The 19,876-nt window shown below is 46.4% G+C and overlaps 1 protein-coding gene across 9 annotated transcripts in view; it reads right to left on the reverse strand.

Moving 5' to 3' along the window:
* The window catches only part of LOC144152592 (neprilysin-1-like), a 109,915-nt gene that overhangs the window by 55,675 nt on the left and 34,364 nt on the right, over nucleotides 1-19,876 (reverse strand). For 4 of the 9 annotated variants that reach the window (XM_077683901.1, XM_077683902.1, XM_077683904.1 and 1 more), the window contains one exon: nucleotides 2,238-2,291. The exons of 2 other annotated variants lie outside the window; for them this stretch is intronic. In XM_077683901.1, coding sequence (XP_077540027.1) covers nucleotides 2,238-2,291 — 54 coding nt within the window. Of the gene's footprint in view, nucleotides 1-2,237; nucleotides 2,292-9,632; nucleotides 10,143-19,876 lie in introns of those variants that run through there. 3 more of the 9 variants (XM_077683905.1, XM_077683908.1, XM_077683909.1) reach the window with 3 other exon arrangements.

A 19,876-nucleotide genomic window follows, 5' to 3' on the forward strand; every position in this document is an offset into this window, starting at 1 on the left:
GAAATAGAGCAATCAGATAGACCCCGGATTGAGAGCGCGAAGAACCGAGGTTCGGTTGCGGCGGCGGGACGTGTTTCTTACTTTCACTTCACTCACGATCATTTATCATCATCTTCATAGAAAGGTGGCTTTCCTGCAGCGCATCAGTATGGACAGTAGATCTGCCCTTTGAAACTGGCGTTAATAGTAGCTCCACGGCGCTTGCTGCCTGTGCAGTGATGGTTGGCCAAGTGAAAGTCCAGAAAAAGGAAGGAATATCCAGATTGTACGTTTTTGTTTGCGCCGATTTAGTGGGTAAACATAGCGAAAACGAGGAGAAATTATTTTGTGGCTGATATAGGTATCATTATATTTGGTAACACGAGAAACCATTTCTTCTTTTCAACAGAAACGGGCTTGTCATAAAATATTAGCGTGTTTGATTTCCCGAAAATACAAGTGAGCTAGGAGGCGCAGCATATGCTGAAATGCGAGCTGGACAATTTCCACGTGCATAAAAAAACCTGTATCAATTCAGAGAATTGTCAACTGATGCGCAGCATTGTTAGTAACTAGAGCCAGATGTGGCTGAGCAGCCAAATGCTTTGTATTATATTGTTTTACAGATTTCCCTTCTCTTCGCCGCTAATGTAACACTAGTATGGCGTTTCCAACGGTCACAAGACTACTACAACGCCCCATCTCCTCGCGAGGTCTAAAGGGACCCTACAACACTTTCAACAGACGTTCACACTCTTTCCTTTGCGTCTAAAAGCAGTGGGAAAGCTATAGTTATTGCCAGCACGGATCGGCACTGCGTGATTTGCTCGTCACCCCAGATACGCCTTTTGTTTGTGCTTTGTTTTTGTGGCTGCATATTAAAAGTTGCTATCGAAAAGCGTTCATAGCTTCCACTGAAGCAAAACAGGCCAACAGCTGCTACATGGCCTTAATGACGTGATTCGAGCGGTTGAAGAACGTCAAGACCGGGAAAGTGAGGAAAATCATTTGCGCGAGTTTGCAAGTTGTCTGATAGGCATTAAGCAGTAATGTTTGGCTGTGGAACTTTGTGACCCTATAATCTAAGCACTGGCTTTGTTTGGTGACTACGTTCTGCAAGCATTCAAGATTTAAAAAAGGTTCAAAAAAGTGTTGCAGGGTCCCTTTAAGGCTGCCTTGGCTGCTTGTAAGACGTCGGCACCAAATGCAGACAATCGAACACAGTATTCTAAAGCACTTCAACACAGACACCCTCGGCACTTCCTTTTTTTACATATTGTTAGGTGGTGGCAGCTTAAACGTGACAAAACCATGGGCGATGAGGAGATCAATGTGTGGCAGTCCTTGGCACTAGCCCTCCTACGCCCCAGCAGGTAATAATCTTCGTACGTTGGTTGGCATGGTGGTGTGTGCCATTCTACAAATTCGCTTTATTCAAGTGGAAATATCATAAAATACGATGTACAGGACGCCTTCCATGGTATTGTAAAAAGGCAATTGCAGTACCCTCACTAAAACAAAAAAAAAACAATGCCTCTTCACACCCACCTCGACCTATCCGCCAACTCATGTACTTTTTAGTACACCACGGTATCCTTAAAAACTGCCAGGCATTTTTTCGGTCCGCTTGTGGCCCTGGAGTCGCATGACAAAGACGCCCCTGTCCGCAGGCAACACCGTATGCCATATCTTTTTCCACTTAGAAGAGGTGTATACGAAACTGCTTGGCGATATGGCATCCTGCGTGACCTCAAACCTTACGGTGTATGTGAAGACATGCTGAACGCACCAGATAGCTCTTTGTCTGGACAAACGTTTTGAGTGACGCTCCCTCGGGAAAGCGGGGTACCACAGGGTCGGATACTGTGCGTACTATTTATTGTGAAGATGAACTCCCCCAGAAAGATGCTGCCAGTTGCAATCGTTTTAGTATACTCATATATGCTTCAGCTGTAAGTTCTGTAACCTCTCCTTATGCGAGCGGCAGGTGCAGTTTGGTGCTAACGATCTTGGGGTGTTGACCGACGAAAATGATTTTAAGGGGAATTTAGCGAAGAGCACCTGTGTTTTGTTTTCGAGGCAGTGTGGCACTGGGCCTGAGCCTGACATCCGACCTAATGGATTAGCAATTTCGGTCAAAAAAGCGACTACGTTTTTGTGCATCCTGCTGGCTGTCATTTATTTCACATGACACAACCCACATAAATATCAGAAACAATAATTTTACTTAAAGGTACTATGTTAAATAAAACTCTCACCTGGTTTGCATGAGGGCTCGACGTTGTCACACCGTTGGTGACGGGAAGCCCGTGCTATGCACAAAGAAGAAATGCGATCAGCACATTTGTTATTATTTATCTGGTTTTCATACTTTGTAGCGAACAAAAAAAAAACAGTCATTCCCATACATGTGAATAAATACTGGTATTCGACGGCACGCTGAGCGCGGGCCAAGATGAAACCGCGACTACAAAGTGATAGCGGGCAAATAGCACCGCGCAGATTTTACCCAGTTACACGAAAATGCGAATACCGTAATTAAAAATATAAAGCATAAACAAGGATAGGTAGAAGCAAGAAAACAACGCGTCAAAAGCCACGTAGGGAAAAGCGTTGGGGTGTGCAATTGATTCAGGACCGTTTGAGTACCGGTGCGAAAGCTGCAACGCAGTGCTTCAGCCGGAATTTCGTGGGTTATAACTAGAGCCCGGAACTTTAGGTAAAAATGCATATTTTTTATTTGAGTCCGTATCGAGCCTATTCCGTAGCCTAGTCCATATCGAGCCTAGTCCGTATCCGTACCCAGAGCCTATTTAACATATAAGCATGAACTAAAGGAAGGGGAGCATTTTAAACAATAGTTGATTGTGCCTATACGTGACTATTTTGAGGTTCGTGCCTATACAAGCTTTTAAGCGGCTATAAATGCATTTTTTGTGCTGTCGAGTACAGATTTTGCCTAAATCAGTCGTATATCTCGATGGAAAAATGGGAGATCTATTGTTGGGCCGATGGGAATGCATGAGCATCTTGTCCCTCTCTATTGTTACCCTGAGGATTGCTAACATTGCTAATTCAGCGCAGACCTATGCGAAGCATTAGTCGCTACTAACATCCCTGGGGCGAAGATCGAAAACAACACTTTCAAGAATCTCTTGCAAAAGTACTGCAAACAAAATGTACCATCAGACTCGACTCTTCGCAAGGAGCACCTACGACCACCGTACGAGAAGATGCTACAAGAAATTAGAAGAGAAATCGGTGAATTCCACATACGGATTTCTGTGGACGAGACGACAGATGCGACCGGACGAGTACTCGGACCCTTTGCATTCGGAAAGTTTGACGCAGAAGAGAAAACAACACCTCTCCTGGTCTTCTCAAAATAGCTAGAAAAAACTAGCGGCGGGACCATCGCCCGCTTCGTGAACTCGTCCTTGAAGCTTCTGTACCCCTCCGGAGCCCACGACAACCGAGTACTGCTGCTCTAGACAGATGCAGCAGCTTTTATGCATAAGGCTAGTGTACTTCTCAAGGTTTTTTATCCAGAATTATTGCACGTCACTTGTCTTGCTCACGGGGTTCATCGGGTGTGTGAAGGGCTACGAAAGTCGTTCAGTTCGGTGAACGAACTGATAGCTGCTGGGAAGGCGGTGTTCTTTAATGCTCCTTCCCGCGTTCGTGCATTCAGGGAGCAGTTGCCGGGTGTACCTCTTCCACGGGAGCCTGTTGTTACCCGCTGGGGAACTTGGCTGAAGACAGTGGAACACTACGACCAACACTTAAACGGTGTTAAGGCTGTTGTTAGCAGCTTTGCAGAAGACGAGAGTCTCGCCGTGAGAAGGGCCCAGAAGGTTCTACATGATGGTACACTTCTATGTGATTTGGCCTATTTGTGTGCCCATTTCACGTTCTTGGCAACAACAACACCCCGCTGACTGAAAATATTCAGCTGGGTTTGGACGCCCAGGAAAGGTTCGCTAGTGCTCCCAGGGAACCTGTTGCTGACAGAGCTATAGAGAAGCTTAAGTCTGTCTTGGAAAGAAATCCTGGATTTTCTGCGCTGTCTGAGGTTTTGAGCGGCGGACATACCGCGCTTCCAGATGGAATCAAAACATCCAACGTGCCGAAGTACAAGTACGCTCCGTTAACTTCAGTGGATGTGGAGCGTTCTTTTTCTGCGTACAAGCAGATATTGACTGACAGAAGGCACAACTTCAAGTCCGAAAACCTGCAGATGGTGCTTGTTTGCCACTGCTTCCCCAGCCTTTCGCACAGTGTTGCGTCACCCTAGGTATTTTGAAAGCGCGACCCTTGAGTGTTCCATGAAGGGAATAAAATTGCAGTTTCAAAATCCCGATGTTTGTATTCCGTGTCTACTCAAAGCCGAAAAATTGCACTAAAATACGCCGCCTGAGTACCACAAGGACAGCGGCTGTCCTTGTGGTTACTTCCTTCTGTCTTCGTCTGAATTCGCGCTGGTTTTATCCATGAATGTCTCAATTCCAACTAGCCGAGCTTGCCACCCTCCTGACGTAATATATACATTTATGAGATTGGCTGAGGCCAGCAAATGCAAAGGCAAGTGAGGATGGCTTATAAGCCTGCAAAATGAGCTATTTTTGCTTCCAGATGTAATGCATATTCATTTAAAGCCGGAAGAATGGTGGGGTAAGCAATGGAAGTTACGAAAGTACACGTAAACATCGAAAACGAGTGCATACAAGCTGTTGGTAATGCATGCTTGTTACAGTTGCACAGCAGTCCTGTCCCGTGATGTTGTCTCAGACGACAGTGCCGATTGGCGTAGGCGACATTGCCTTACGTGGCCCTGTTTGTCGAGCCTACCCCACGTTTCACGAAACGAGCAATACCTACCGTAACAAAAGCACGCCAAGTGCAAATACGGTGAGAAACAAAGCAAAGACAGGAAGCCGTCCTGTGCAGTACGCTGGCGCCATAACCGTATGCTGGCGCCGTAACTGCCGTCTCATGTAGTCACGGTATTAAAACACCGGGACACTCGTTTACACCTCGCGCTAGAACGTAACGCCGCTAAAAAACACTGCGACAGTCGTTTGCGCCTCGCGCTAGAACGCTTTGTGACCCGTACTAAAAACACTGGGACACTCGTTTGCTTTGTGCTTAAAAGCACGAGACTTTTACAGCAAAGCTGTATACCTCTTCTGCCCCCCCCCCCAACAAATGGTATCATCTCCGTTGCCGAAAACCCAAGCTGCCAAGGATACGCTTATACAGCATGCTTCGCCTCTCCACAAGTTTTACCTTAGTGGAGTTGGCCCGAGATTTCCGTGTTATATAGCTTACTAGCAGTAGTACCAACCGATGCCGGGGGCCTATTAAACTGATGACACTAATGGGCATAACACGTGTTCAGTTCCCTGTTAGTTTACATAATTGGCTAGTTCATGATGAAGTGGTACATAATATAGAGCCCCTGCCTGCTGTCAATACATGGGCTCCAACCGGAGGCGCGTCGTGGCAGTGGGAAACGTCTGGAACTCGTGTTTTACTGCAGCTCTCGCTAAACAAATTGCACCAAGACTCAAGCGATTTGCACCAAATTGCACCAAATTGCTCACGCGATTTGAAAAACATTTTATTGAGCCGGTGAAGCGGGGGTGGTTCCCAATTCCAGGCAGCCATTTGATAAGCGGGCAGCCTTCGCTCTGGCGACCGCTGCTAGTCACCAGGTCTTCCCGCAGCTCAGGGGTGGCAAGGGGGATGGAAGAGGGAGGAGACTGGAGCTTTACTTCACTCCAATATGATATGAGGAGGAGTGGCGGGTTGTAAACTGGACTTGCATTCCACGGGAGGTTGCGTTGGGAAGAATAAATGGAGGCAGACTGGTTGAGGGAAGGTATTTTTACCCGTCGGAGTGTTATCTATGCAGATAAGAACAACGCTCATCGGTCACAGCTTTATGATGTATGACAAGGGCCCCTACAGAGGGGTGTGGTTGTAGCAACTGGAAACAGATTGCGAGCGCCATGCGAACGCGGGAAAATTCAACTCAATGTCACGTCCAACGGGATGTAAATTTAAAAATCTCGCTGGCCTTTTTATTCCCATGTGAGGACTAAATCCTCAAATGATTTTCAGGCAACTGGATTGGTACCATTTGCAAGCAAAAAGTGGAAATGATATATCAACAGGCTGTGTGATTACTGAGGAATGTGCAAAGACACACCGTTTTCCCGAAATCTTGATTACCTCTGTTAGGTGGTTGTCATAGAGAAATGTTGTAGAACAGTGTTTAGATACATGAGTATACATTACCTATATTAACAAAAACCAGTTCAATATCTGAAATGCAAACGATAAAAAAATTAATATCTGAAAACATGTTTCATAGCTTTTCAATCCCTCCTTGGTGTAGTTTTTTAAAATTTTCAGCAATATTGAGCTGCAACACCGCAGCCACAATGCGCTCAGGAAATTTGAAGTTGTTTGAAGCAGCCGTTTGGCTAGGCGTGGACATCAGCTTTTAGGCCTTTTCGGCTCGTCAGGTGTGTCATTTGTGAAAAACAATTTGGCCCTTTTACCGGCGTCGCAGGGCGAAATACTTACAATTGGTTTTCCTTAATACGAATGCGCCATCTGGAATCCCCACTAAATATATCTCATCAGGGGTCTTGAATCTGTTCAAAACCGTGCTACCAGGTTCATCCATTCAGCATACTCCTGCGATATGAGCATTTCATCTTTAAAATCACCATCGGGACTGGAGCCCGCTGGTTATTTTCGAAGTCGCATTACCACCTTTTCTCTGTTCCATAGATTCTTTTATTGTTCCCTTAACTGCGCACCTTACATCACCTTACCGACGTACATATCTGATCGCATCGGTCATGCACTTCCAGTTTTATGTCCAACCACAACCTTCGATGTCTCCCGAGCGGCTTAAGACTGAAACTGCTTTCCCCACCACATATCGCCGCCATTACCTGCAGCCCGTCTTCTTTCAGTGCCGAAGTAACTGCTCACCTACCTCACCTAACTGCTCACCTAATTTTTTGTGCCTACAAATTACTATTTCCTGTGTTCACACCTACCCTTATGTAATATCCCCATTTGGGGGTATTTAAGTAAAATAAAAAACTGAAATGAAGTGAAACAAATGGTAGCAAATATCAATTGGCTAAATGAATCAGTAAAGGATTTATTGGAGAATCTTTAGGACCACCCATTTTAGTCCGAAATTGCAAAAACACCTCAATAGTGTTATTTAGGGCGAAATCCTAAAACTACTTTTTAGATATTCTCAAACGCTAGGCATATGAGCAAACCGCGGGCTTCGAAATGTGAACGGGTGACCGAGATAATAACGAATTAACGAAAACGCAATTTTGCCATTTCTATCGGTTGGTGGAAAACTTTCAAGAAATCGCCTCTTAGTGAGCCTCTACGCCATCGCAGATGTTCTCCCGAAATTTCAAGCCTCTAGATCTAGCAGTTTTGGCTGGGCGTTGATGAGTCAGTCAGTGAGTCAGTCGGGCACCTCATTTGTTAGGTATAGATTTGAGTGAAGTTCGTATAAAAGTGGTGTCAGGGTTGTTCTACCGAGGCAATCTTTGGAATAAAACAAATTGCGTTTTGTCTGCATGGCCCTTTTAAGGGCCCCCACTTGCACAATCCGGAGTAAGGTGTCGGCGAAACGCTCATTTATTGCCATTCAGCGAGTTCAGATCACAGCTAACGGTCAGACGAGCAATTGTGATTGCACAATCAGGATAAAATGACGGAAGTTTTTGACATAACGAGGAGGTTATTATCTTCGTAGATTCTCGTAATCATGCTGTAGGCCTGCCCGTGGCTCTATCCGAGGCTTTGATAAGAGCCCCGCTATGCATACGTTGGGACCAACGCGAGCAACGCTTCGACGGTCTGGTTCAGTAAAAAAAAACTGTGAACTTGGGCCACGGTTTTCCGCGCACTCATGTCATATGAGTGCGTCTAGCTACCAATCCACATAGAATTCGGCTGTAGTGTCCAAACATGTAACAATCATGGAGTCACGCTCAGGGAAGCACGCTTGTTGCGTCTATGTACGCCCACACGCTGCGAGGGTGGCCGCAAATTTAGTTCATTTCAGCGACTAACTTCACTGGCAGGAGCGCGTTTTCATAAAGGTGAAAACCGCGAAAAGGATGACAACCAATCACAAGAGTTACATCACACGTTACACGGGAAGGGTACGGCCCGCTGTTCTCTCTTAATTTTCTTCGCTATCCCAAATTAAAACAAAAGATAAAAAAGATAAAAGAACCAGCGTTGCCGGTTCAGTATATTTTATGCGAGCAGGACGTAAGAAGTAAATGTTTCTGGTACCTGCTGTGTACCCAACCAGAAAAGCCGAAAAGACGTCAGCGGAGCATCCCGAAGCTGTTCCTCAAGTGGCTTCCCGCCACTGACTTCAGAGCGAGGCAGTGGAAGCCACGGAAAGCGCCATGCGGCACAATATTTATTGTCGGATTTACGCACCTAAAGCTGCTTCGCTTTATACCATGATCATCAGTAAAACAGGCCACCAGTTGCTCTGTTTCAGCTGACATTGCCGAATAAAACAGCCACGACCCATGTTCGTGTGCGTGTATCTTGCACAACGCAAAAGATACACGCACGCTAGCTCTCAAGGTAACTCTCTAGCTGCCCACTATCATCAAACCCGACTGCCAGAAACCACAGCGTTATGTGCCTCATTAGAGATCTGCCAATCAGGTTCGTGGCACTTGCAGTGCACGGCGCTAGGGGGACGAAAATCCAGTGTTTCACTGGATGTTTCACTGCCGGAAACATCGTTTCGATGTTTCCGACATTCACGCCAAACCTGCAGTGCATCCACATCCACAGGCATCGTGAATTTTCCATTTTTACATTGTTCTCGACAGGAGTCGTCAACTGTCACTTCTTTTTCTCTAATGAAAGGAGCGCTTTCGACGAATCGCGAATTTAAAAACAGACACGAATGCTTGCTTTTCAAATGTTAGGGAGTATGTTTTCCTTGTTGTTTGTATGATGTTTTGAGGTTGCTACAAAGCTTTTTCTAGTTAACCCCTCTGCTTCTGCATGATGCGAAATATCCTCACAGTTACGTCTAACCTGATTTGACTGGCACATTTGTACCAGCCTACCATGTCACATAACAAAAAAAGTCATAATGACAATGATCTCTGGCTCGGGAGTTTTTGTTCGCTTCATTCAAGTGTCTTTACAGCGAGCCATAAAACCTCAGGAGTTCCTATGTATGGTTAACCTGATATTGCGGAAGCATTTTTTTCTTTTTTGTGGTCTGCCATTTCGGCCATTGAACTGTGCTTGCTTTACAAACTATTACACGTTAAATGTTTAAAGGTGAGCAAAGCGAGTGTGCTGATAGAAGGGCACAATTGAAACAATCATTCGCTAACCACGATATTTTCAAAAAATAACTAAGGTTGCCACAAACCCCTACAACATTTGTGGCATAACTGGTGACGCAGCCGCCTTCGATAATCAAATTTTTATTTTAAAGCTCCTCCAACGAATGAACCCTCCGTACATGTGCATTCACTGGCAACTGCATTTTTGGTTTCGATAACAGCTTGCAATTATATTAAGTCTGCCCAAGAAACAAAAAAGCGGGGAAATACCTCAACATGTAGCGCCAGGCTTATCCAAGCACCGAGCTGCGTGATGTGCCGCGCTGCTCCCGCGTGCCACAGCCACGAAGGTGATGGCGAGCCTATTACACGCTTTCCACAATAGATCGTGCAACACCGCGTTCGATGCGGCTTCCGTGGAGATATGCCGTGGCGGACGGGGCGGCATTCCGCACCGGTGACCTGACCGTGGGGATTGCGACGGAAAACGAAGCTAGATAAGCCTGTATCATTCGGCGTGGTAGTGCCCAGCGATTTATCACCTGTGCACCAGAAATTGCAACACGGCGTTCAACCACACATCATAGCATTATTCATCGTTCATTGGAAATAAACCCAATTGTTCCGGTTCTTATTGCGAGTTATCCTCTCTCGTTGTTGGCAGTCCGCTGTCTGAGGACTACTTTGAATTATTTCCACCTTGGGTCAGCCATATCAATTTTTCGCCCACCAAATTCGTCCCGCATCTGCACACCGACATTTCTCAGCCAGCACTTATTTCTCGTCCCCTGTCTTTCAATGTATTCTGTATTTGATGTGGTATCTAACCTCAACGTGGCGTGTCTTGCTCTCCTCGGCTGATTTCGTGCTATTATTCATAGCTCCAGATGCTATACCCTGGAGATTTTTCTATTTTGAGGTGTTGCTTGTTCATGCCAGGGCTCCTTCAATTAGCCTCTTTTAAATGGGATGGCATAGCGAACCTGCTCCAATAAAACGTGCTATTGGGGCACATACTTAATGGGATGCTTAGAGCAAAGATGACGAGTACAGGGGCAGACGAGACAGGCGCTACTAACAGGTGAGGTTATTTGGAAAATATACAAGCATATCTATGACTAGCATACAAAAAATCAAAGAAACAAAAGAAAAGATAAACCATAGGCAGGGCGTGTTCAATAGTAAAACGTTTTCAGAAAATCACTTTCCTCATCGTAGATAGAAAGCGATGGCTTACTCACGCACATGGGCCCCATTCTTCTTGCAAAAGAAAACGCCTCAGCAACCACATACGCAGTCACATCTCTGCTCTGAAATATTTTTGACTTCTCGAGCTCGAGTTCAAAATAACAATCGCAATCCTTAGAATGGTAGTGGCAAGTGTGATCTAGTTCTATTTTCTTTCGAGTAGCCATACCCTCTTAGGTGGTCATCGATGCATCGGCCGGTTTGGCCGACATTAAACTTACCACAAATAAAAGAAATCTCATACATAACAACGCTCGCATACTTGATGAAAGGCTTGGCACGTTTCTTGTCGCATTTTTTGCGCTCCATTTCTCGCATTATTCTTGAGCAGAGCATAGCAAGTTTTAATGCCGCAGAAAACACAACAGGTGCATTGTGCCTGTGAGCAGAGGTCGGCGGGCTGACTCATGAGTCGATTCACCAAGACTCATTTGGGCAAAAACTCACGAGTTTGCGTTTGAGTCAGCCTGAGTGAAGCGACCATAACGAAATGCAGCGCAAAAAAAGGACGGGAGAAAAGAAGAATTAACGACGACACGGCGCTGACTCGCAACTGAATTAAATAGAAAAAACGCACACATATATATACTCAATCCACGTGGCTTCCTATCATGTCTCTCGCGATTGCAGCAAAACAACAACGTTGTGAAACTATACCTGCAAAATACCACACAATACGCACTGCACCAGACAGTTCAGAAATGCACTCCATCAGCTTCGCAAACCCGAAAACACCACTGACACAATTGACGTGCCAAGGACTAGCCGAACTTGCCAACAACTAACCAACTAGCCCAACTTGCCATCCTTCTGAGTGAAGCGAGCCCGAGTGCGTTTGAGCCCAAATGATCCCGAGTGATTTTGAGCCTGATTGAGTTCGAGCATGCCTGAGTCCGAGTGAGTTCCGAGTCTAATTTTAGTTCTGAGCTCGAATGAGTTCCCAGTTCATTTTGAGTTCTGAACCCAGAGCCGAGTGTGTCCTGAGTTCATTTTGAGTAGTGCGCCGGAGTGAGTTCTCCGTTCATTTTGAATTCTCAGCCCAAGTGAGTTCTGGGTCTATTTGAATTCTGAGCCCGAATTGAGTTCTGAGCCTGAGTGAGTTCTGAGTTTGGCACGCTGTGAGTTTGAGTTTGGGGAGCCTAGATGCTCAGCAATGAACCTGCCTGAGCATGAGGGAAAGATGTTTGGAACAATAAATTTGTTAATGAGTTGACACGGTTCAATTTTGCCGAGGTAAGCTAATGATAGTAGCTGTTACCTGGTTCCTGCGCTGCCCAGGGGGCGCTGCGCAACCGACAACCGGTTAGTACTTCCGGGTAGTACAAAGCTGCGGGGGTCCCATGAGATCCCGTGTTGACAGAAACAAAATGAGCTCGATACTCTCGATTATTTTGCGACTTGGTCTCCAGCCCATACTCGATTCGTCCGATCGCTTCCGGCAATCAACTTCGCATTGTGTAAAGAAGCTTTGCAGCGTGAATAGGTTTGTAGCATCGACAAAAGTGCTGGCACGGTGACGGCGCTCTGCCACTCGCAGGTTCACCGATTGAGGGTAGTATGAATTCACATTTAAAGCGAAAGCTTCTTGCTTAAACTGACACACTTGACGACAACAACAGTTCGACAACAGCCAATAAAAAAAAGAGTAACGCAATTGGCGATGATCGTGCGTAAAAGTCAGCGAGTCCGGTGCACCGCAGGCTCGTATGCTACGGTAGGCCGCGCTTTTGCGTACCTGCGCACTATGCGTGTACATTCATTAAACACTGCTGGTTAGCGTCGCCGTTCAGAATACACGGTGCAACGCTAGCTTGCCGTTTTATTGCGTTGCTGAGTGACAAAATGTAGCAAGCGTCAGAAGCGTGAAATCTGTTTTGTGATTTCAAAGGTACTGCCCGCAAAACACCGTGGTCTGGTGAACTGAGTGGCCGTTCGGTTCCCCTTTTTTGCTCTCTCACTTCATTTAATTACACTCTTGTATCATACATTACCAGTTTGCACGTAATAGACTAGAATAGGGGTCGCCAATGTTTTGAGGTATAGTGCCGAGTTGCATTATGGGCAGTGAAAAACTGCTTCTGTTATGATTATGGCCAGGGTGTATTCTTTATTTGGGCAACGTTATTTCTTTAATCAAAACCCTTAACTTCGTACTCCAGACGTCTACGCGGTATCACTATGAATTTCAACCCAATCAGGTTGTCACGATTATAGCCAGGAAGCATACCTTATTTGTCCGAAGTTATTTAACCCTTTACCCCACACGGCTACGTGGCATGACTGTGAATTTCAACTCATTACGACGTGGGCGGCAACGAAGCTGCTCACCTGCACGCCCGAGATCTGACACACCAGGCTAGTCACGACTTCGGCGAGCAGTGGCGTGTCTGTCCCCTATTGGCCTTCAAAAAAATAACGCAGCACTATCACCTGCAGCGAATAATGTACCCTCCTCCACACAAAAACCCCGCAAAAGAACAAGAACGCTACCTTTGAGGCATTCAAACCAACACCTTTCCCCACCCAACTAGAGCCCATATTCTGGCCCCCACCCTGCACTCCTCGCAATGCCGCTTCTTAGGCTCCGGGCACTCTTTACCATATTGTGTGCAGCTGTGATAAGAACGCCAACCTACCCCCTGCCCTTTCCCTCCCCTGAGCACTGGGAGAGAGCACTGTCCAGCTCGGACCCTGACGACGAGCTGTGGCTGCTGAAGAAAGGCCAAGAAGCCGGACGGTCTCAAGGGGTCCTGGAATGAGGACTCTTCCCTAAGGTGAATCCAATTTATGACTAACTACTATGCCATGTTTAAAACCAGTAAGCATTTCATTTGGTGTTAGGCAGCGTGCCTAACACTAATGATAGTGATCTTTCCTTTTTTGTGTTTTTTTTCTTTCATTTCGAAAAAAAGGCTGTTTTATTGCTCTGTTTGTCTATCATGCCTTTTTTATGTATCATGCCCATGTATGCCAATTTTATATATCATGTCATCGCGAATTTTATGTGTCATGACTGCAGCCTGCAGGGGCCTGCAGCCTTGTCAAGCTGACTTCTTTCAGCTTTTTCAGCAGGTCTCCTACATCATGCAACTGATGTGAAATAAAGTCCTATTCTATTCTATTCTATTCTATTTCTTCTTTGTCCCACGTGATTTCTTTCATGGCATCTTCAATTTGATACCCCACATTCCCGAGCGAGACATTACTTTGAATCTTAATCCAATTTATGACTCACCGTGACGGTGTCGCGATTATAACGGGGAAGCAGTTTTTTATTTGTTCCAGGTGAATTCCCTAATCGAGACCTTCAATTTGATATCTTACTCACCCTAGAGGCATCACTTTCAAATTTTACCAAACCTGTGAGCAGTCATGACTCTCATGATGCGGTCAATTACTAAGCTAAACGCGCCCCGCCGCGGCTTAATTTTTGAAAATACGAGATGTCCGTACCATACGACTGTTATCGTGACAGGCTGCAAGTGGATGCACATCTAAACAACACAGAAGCATGCGTGTTCCACATGGGTACGCCACGACATGTCCAGGCCATTTTTGCGATTTTAGCACGTGTGGCGCTGTTGACCGGTGTCAGCCGCGAGCTGTTCCACGTCGAGCCCGTGTATCCAAGCAAGCATGCAAACAAGAACAAACGCACTCCCATGAACGCCTCGAGCTCACAGACACGTGGCAACAGTTGGCTTTGCCACAAGGCATTCTTTGAGTAAGCACACTATGAATGGAGGGGAACCTCACCATAAACAGCGTCGCTGTAAATGAACTATAAGCGCACGTCACCTTGCTCAATATCCTTTGTTTCTTCCCCGGGTTTCTGCATACGCACGAGCCTGAATCCTCTTTGTCCTGTACACGCAGCATATATCAAGGGTTTGGTATTCAATACATACTTCCATTGCTTGTAAGTGGTGCCCCACCTCTTCATCTAGCAAGTATACCTGTAATAAATGTGAAGCGGAATTATGCACGACCGCACTGGAATTGCGAGCTCATGTCTTTCTTACAAAACACGCGAATTTCAGCACACGAGTTTGTGCCCGCACGTTTGGTGAACCCGCGTGACTTTTGGAAACTCTAAATTTATATAAATTCTTAGTTCATCTTAGTCCATCGCAGTTCTGAGCCCATTTAGAGTTCTTATCCCGCGTGAGTTCTCAGCCCATTTTCAGTTCTGAGTCCATTTTGAGGCCCCCTGAGTGCTGAGTCCATTTTGAGTTCAGAGCCCGAGTGAGTTCTCAGCCCATTTTCAGTTCTGAGTCCATTTTGAGTTCTGAGCCCGAGTGAGTTCTCAGTTCATCTTCAGTTCTGAGTACAACGAGTTCTGAGTCCATTTGAGTTCCGAGCCCGAATGAGTTGTGAGTTTCCCGCTCGCACTGAGTTTAAGTTTGAGGGATGGGCGATGAGTTGTTTAGCAATGAGTGTGAGTTTGAGTGAGCGACGATTCTAAAAATACATTTGTGAGTGCGTTTGAGACAGCCGGTCAAACTTCACCGAGGTATGCCTTCAGCCATGATCTTTTGACACGGTTCCTTCCCTTGCCCTGCCCTTGCTGTATCAGGTATATATAACTAGAGACCAGAACTTTAGCAAATGGCCTCTTTTTCCTTGAGTCCGTATCAAGCCTATTTAACGTACAATAGAACCCCGCTGATACGTCCTCCGGACTTACGACCACCCGCTTGTTACGAAGACCACTGCGGTCCTTGCAAACTCTTCATAGAAACAATGCATTAAAACACCGATGATATCACGCTCGGGAGCATGCGGTCCGCTTCATTAGACAGACCCTGGCGCGGATAAACTGGCGCTTTTCCCATATTTTACACTGGTTCGCCGCCTCGTCCTGCCCTTCTTTATTCTTAACCCTCGTATGACGCTGCTTGATCTGCAAAGGTCCATAACAGCGCTTAACAACACAACGACGAGGAAGAGGGGACACAAGACGGTGCTGACTCTCAACTAAAACTTTAATCGGAAGAAAACACACACACATATATACAATCATACACCACACGTCTCTAAGCGTCATCACTATACAGCAGTGCGCCAAAACAATCTTATCGTAGCCTATTTCCCCAAACAAAACACAACGTAAGGCATCGTCTTCGACAGGAAGGCAAATTCCTTATTGTACAGTGTCACTGTCCTTCACTGTTTCTTAAACGAAATGCCTCCACCAACTACATTGTCAAGTCGTCATTGTGGCGCCAAAAAATAATGTCGTGTTGCATTTTTCTTGACTGCTTTCCTCGTGGGCCTTGCAATGACGAGTGATATGTGCAAAAAGATTATTCTGAGCGAAGCACGGTGCTCCATCAGCCGTACATTGACGCACCTGCCTGATTGGCAAATGTACCCATCACCACTTGAAAACGGCAGAGTACACGATGGCCGTCGAGCAGGGAATAAAACGTGACACGTTTCACACTGCACCCGGTGCCAGCTTTTTGTCCTGACAGCTTGTTTTCCACCATTTTACATATTCGCCCAAGTTTATTCGTGGCCGAAAAAACAACCCGAACCCAGTAACGACCGGCTACATTTTTTCACGCCATGTGAGATACGATGCATGTTGGGAATAACAGCGATCCGGTTTCTTTCAACCGGACGGCCAGCTTCACACCACGGGGATCAATTCACAGCTTTAAGTATTTTCTGTGCACTCCTGCACATTATTTCCTGAGAAAAACCAGCCGAGAAAGCCTGGTGATTTGGGCCTCAAACCTACTGCCAGTGTTATGTATACAAGTCTTAAAAACGGCTGACCTTAGCACAGAAAAGGCAATCCCACATTTAAATAGTTTGGAGTGCCCAGAGCTGTAATCCAAAAGCGGTCTGGCAGACCTAGGCCAGTGTGTCCATCATACATGCCCTGGTTCCAAAGACAAACGCAAATCCAGGAACTGTAGCTGACCGCCTCTCGGAAGCTCACATGTAAACCGAAGCCCCAGGGCGCGTTTTCAAACAACTTTAAGACATCAACCATTCGGCGTGACACATCGCAAGTATCAACAAAGACCAGGAAATCGTCAACATATCTGGCAACCTTCACAGCCAACCCACACAGGTTCTGCTCAATACTGTCAATCTCACCGAGGAAAATATTGCTAAGAACAGGGGCTACCCTAGAACCAATACATATCCTGGCTTTTTGCACATGTAAGCCCCCCTACCACTCCACAAAGCTTGACTTCAAGTAGAAAGACAGAATTTCCAGAGCACCACTCACCGGTACCTCACAATTGTTAATGAACTTCATTTCATCATTTTCCTGTGTGATGAACCGCTTAACACTGTTCATTATTTCACCATGAGGAATGGAATAGTATAAACGTTCGACATCGATACTGAAAATTTCACACGTGCCTGGATTGTCCGTTCTCAAAAAATCTACAGGGTACTCCGAGTTAGCGATCAAAAACGGATCTTGAACGCGTAGGGAGTCCAGGTTTCTCTTCAGATATCCCGACATCACCCTCTGCCTTGAGTTCCGCTCCGAAACAATTGCGCGAAACGGTACTTCGGGCTTATGTGTTTTTGACGAGAAGAACAGCTCCAGAGTTTGGCCCTTTTGTGTTTTAAAGCGCCTGCAACGCGCTCAAGATTGTGGCTATTAGGAGGGAAACAGCCCGTTCCTTCTCTTTCGAGGCTTTTACGTCAATTGGTTGACAAGTCTTGCGAACAGCTTCGACGGCCCTTACAGAGAACAGGTCAGCCGGTGCAATGACAGAGCAATCTTCCTTATCTGACGTCATGGCGTGCAGGCGGTTACTTACAGCAAACTCGACACATTCTCGTACAGGCTGGGACTTGCATCGCGTGCCTTCAGTACTGGAGAGAACATCAACGCACTCTGTGGCGAACCCTTGACGCTCTTCCTCTGGAACCGCCCGTGATATATTTCTGGTGAGGGCTATTTTCTCAGGTGGTTCAAACGCGGGTTCAACGCAGAACTTGGGACCCAGTCCCAAACCATTTTGGTCCCAAAAGCTTCGGGGGGGAGCAGAATACATGTACAGCCTTTAAAAGACAAATGTCAACCTAAATAAAGTAGACTTTATATATCCAACAGTGAATAGACGAGTGTCATCACACACTAAATCGACTTTTGACAGATTATGAAGGATAGCAATAAAGTTGGTAGAATGTCAACAGAACGCCTACTGAATGTAAAGTATTTGTGTAAAGGTATAATCCTGGAATCGACTCAATAGATATCAGCGACGAAGAAATTGGTGACGCCCTGTTTGTGCTCGCCACCTGCAGTGGCCGTTGCGAGAATCGCCGCCCTCATCCAGTCCGGTTCCGGACTTTTCCGTGGCGTACCGGGCTTGTTTGTTGTCGCAACTGCGTAGCTGTCCTGATACTGCCGAAAGATGACCTAAAGACCAAAAAGCGGACGTGTAACGACTTCTAACACGAAAGTGTTTTATACAGGGCTCCACAAAGATCTTAATGACGTCACATCTGCCACGGAAGTGACACCGTCAGAAAAGTTCCATTGACACGGCGGAGCCAGGATTCGATCCGGGATCTCCGTCGCCGCAACGTAAGGAGCCGAATGCTTTACCAACTGCGCCATCAGCTCGCCGTCAGAAGGCGCCACATATCGTTCCTATAACCTCCTCTATTTAGATTGTGTAGGAGAGATGAAGCGAAGTAGTGCATTACGATGCTAATAAGCGCTGACAGTTGGCACCAGCTAAGCTCGTCGCAACGCAACTGTCTGCCGTACACTACACGCACATTTGCCAAAGTGACGCGCCAGCAGGTCGTCGTTCGCCCAGCTCCCCAACAAGACAACCCCTCACGCAAATTATGCTCTTTCGCTGCAGCGCACCGCGAGTTCACCAAACGATCCGCTGGCAACCCGTTCGGTTTCGTTGGCATGATTTGCGAGCGCCTGTGGTTTCATTCGTGTTTACGCAGCGCTCCGGCACGTACATTCCAGAGTTTAATGTTTATGCGTCTGACAGTGTCATACCGACAAAATATAAATAGCGATGTGCAAGTTCATATCGATGCAGAATAAAGATTCTACTGATCCTGTGAAGGCACATTTCAGTTTCTTGTTTTACCGAATCCTCTAAATGAGGGATCAACCACACTTTTTATGTGTCCCTTTCTGTGTGTCGGCACGATGGAAGTACATCAGTGTATATTTTTTCCGCTACACGCGAGAAGCACATGACGCGCCTCGCAAAGCGTTGTGGACACCTAACGCACCAATTAGAATAAAAGTGACACGCACCCTGCAAGTTCATCCAAAGCACTTCGCTCAATACTACTAATACTGTCCAGATTAGCAGCTGCTAGCTTTTTCATAATAATGCAGCCGCATTGCATGCTCGTGGCGTACTTTCTGTCGGCGTGCTTCCCCATGTGGTCTGCTAGAACTTGTACCTGCTCTTTTGAGATAGCTGTTAGGTGATAAAAATTTCTGTGTTAGCTACGTCGTGGCTTGAATGAAGATCGCATTGTAGAAACTAGGTTTTGAGAATATAAAGCGTGTAATAATTGAGAAAAGTCATGTTACGGTGGATTAGGTCAGAGGAGCACGGATAGAAAACGTCTGACGTGGTGCACAGGCATGGAGCGACTCTCTTGTGCGAAGCTGCGTACACGTGAGGGAGTGAAAACCCGAATATAAACACTCGCGTTGCGTATGGCGTAGCCTCATGTTCTCGGGCATAACACAACGGAGTCATGGGCGCGTTGGGCTCTTGAGAAGCTCGAGTCCTCGCGGCGGGGCCGCGGCAGTAAATTGCGTTTTTCTACGCGTCTTCGGGTGGCAGCTTCGATGATGTCGAGTGGCTAAGCGCCACGTGGCCAACCATTTTCGTTTCTTGGCCAAGAGAATTCTTCGAGTCGTCGGGGCCAGCTGACATCTGTTAGGTCCTAGTGATGTCAAGATACATGTATGACATAAAGCCTTGATTTCGACTAGCTTTGAACATCGTTTTCTACTTCGTGCTCTAAGCGGGCCTCAAATGCGTACCTGCGCGGACGGCCCACGCACAGCTCGGCGTACTTGACGTACAAATCGGCGAATAGCACGACTCCCGCCGCTTCGAGTGCTCCAAGCAGCGAGCGCTCGATGTCCTCTTATCGGCGCACGCTATGTCGCCTTTTAAGTGCACAGTACTTTATGGGCTGGCATTGTCGTATTAACTCGCTAATACGACAATGCCGGAATCATGCGGCGCAGCAAGATAACGAACCCAGTAGAGCCTTCTGTACCGGGATCA

Source organism: Haemaphysalis longicornis, unplaced genomic scaffold, assembly GCF_048455015.1.
Source record: "Haemaphysalis longicornis isolate Haplotype H1 unplaced genomic scaffold, Haemaphysalis longicornis Haplotype H1 scaffold_9, whole genome shotgun sequence".
Lineage (NCBI taxonomy): Eukaryota > Metazoa > Arthropoda > Arachnida > Ixodida > Ixodidae > Haemaphysalis > Haemaphysalis longicornis.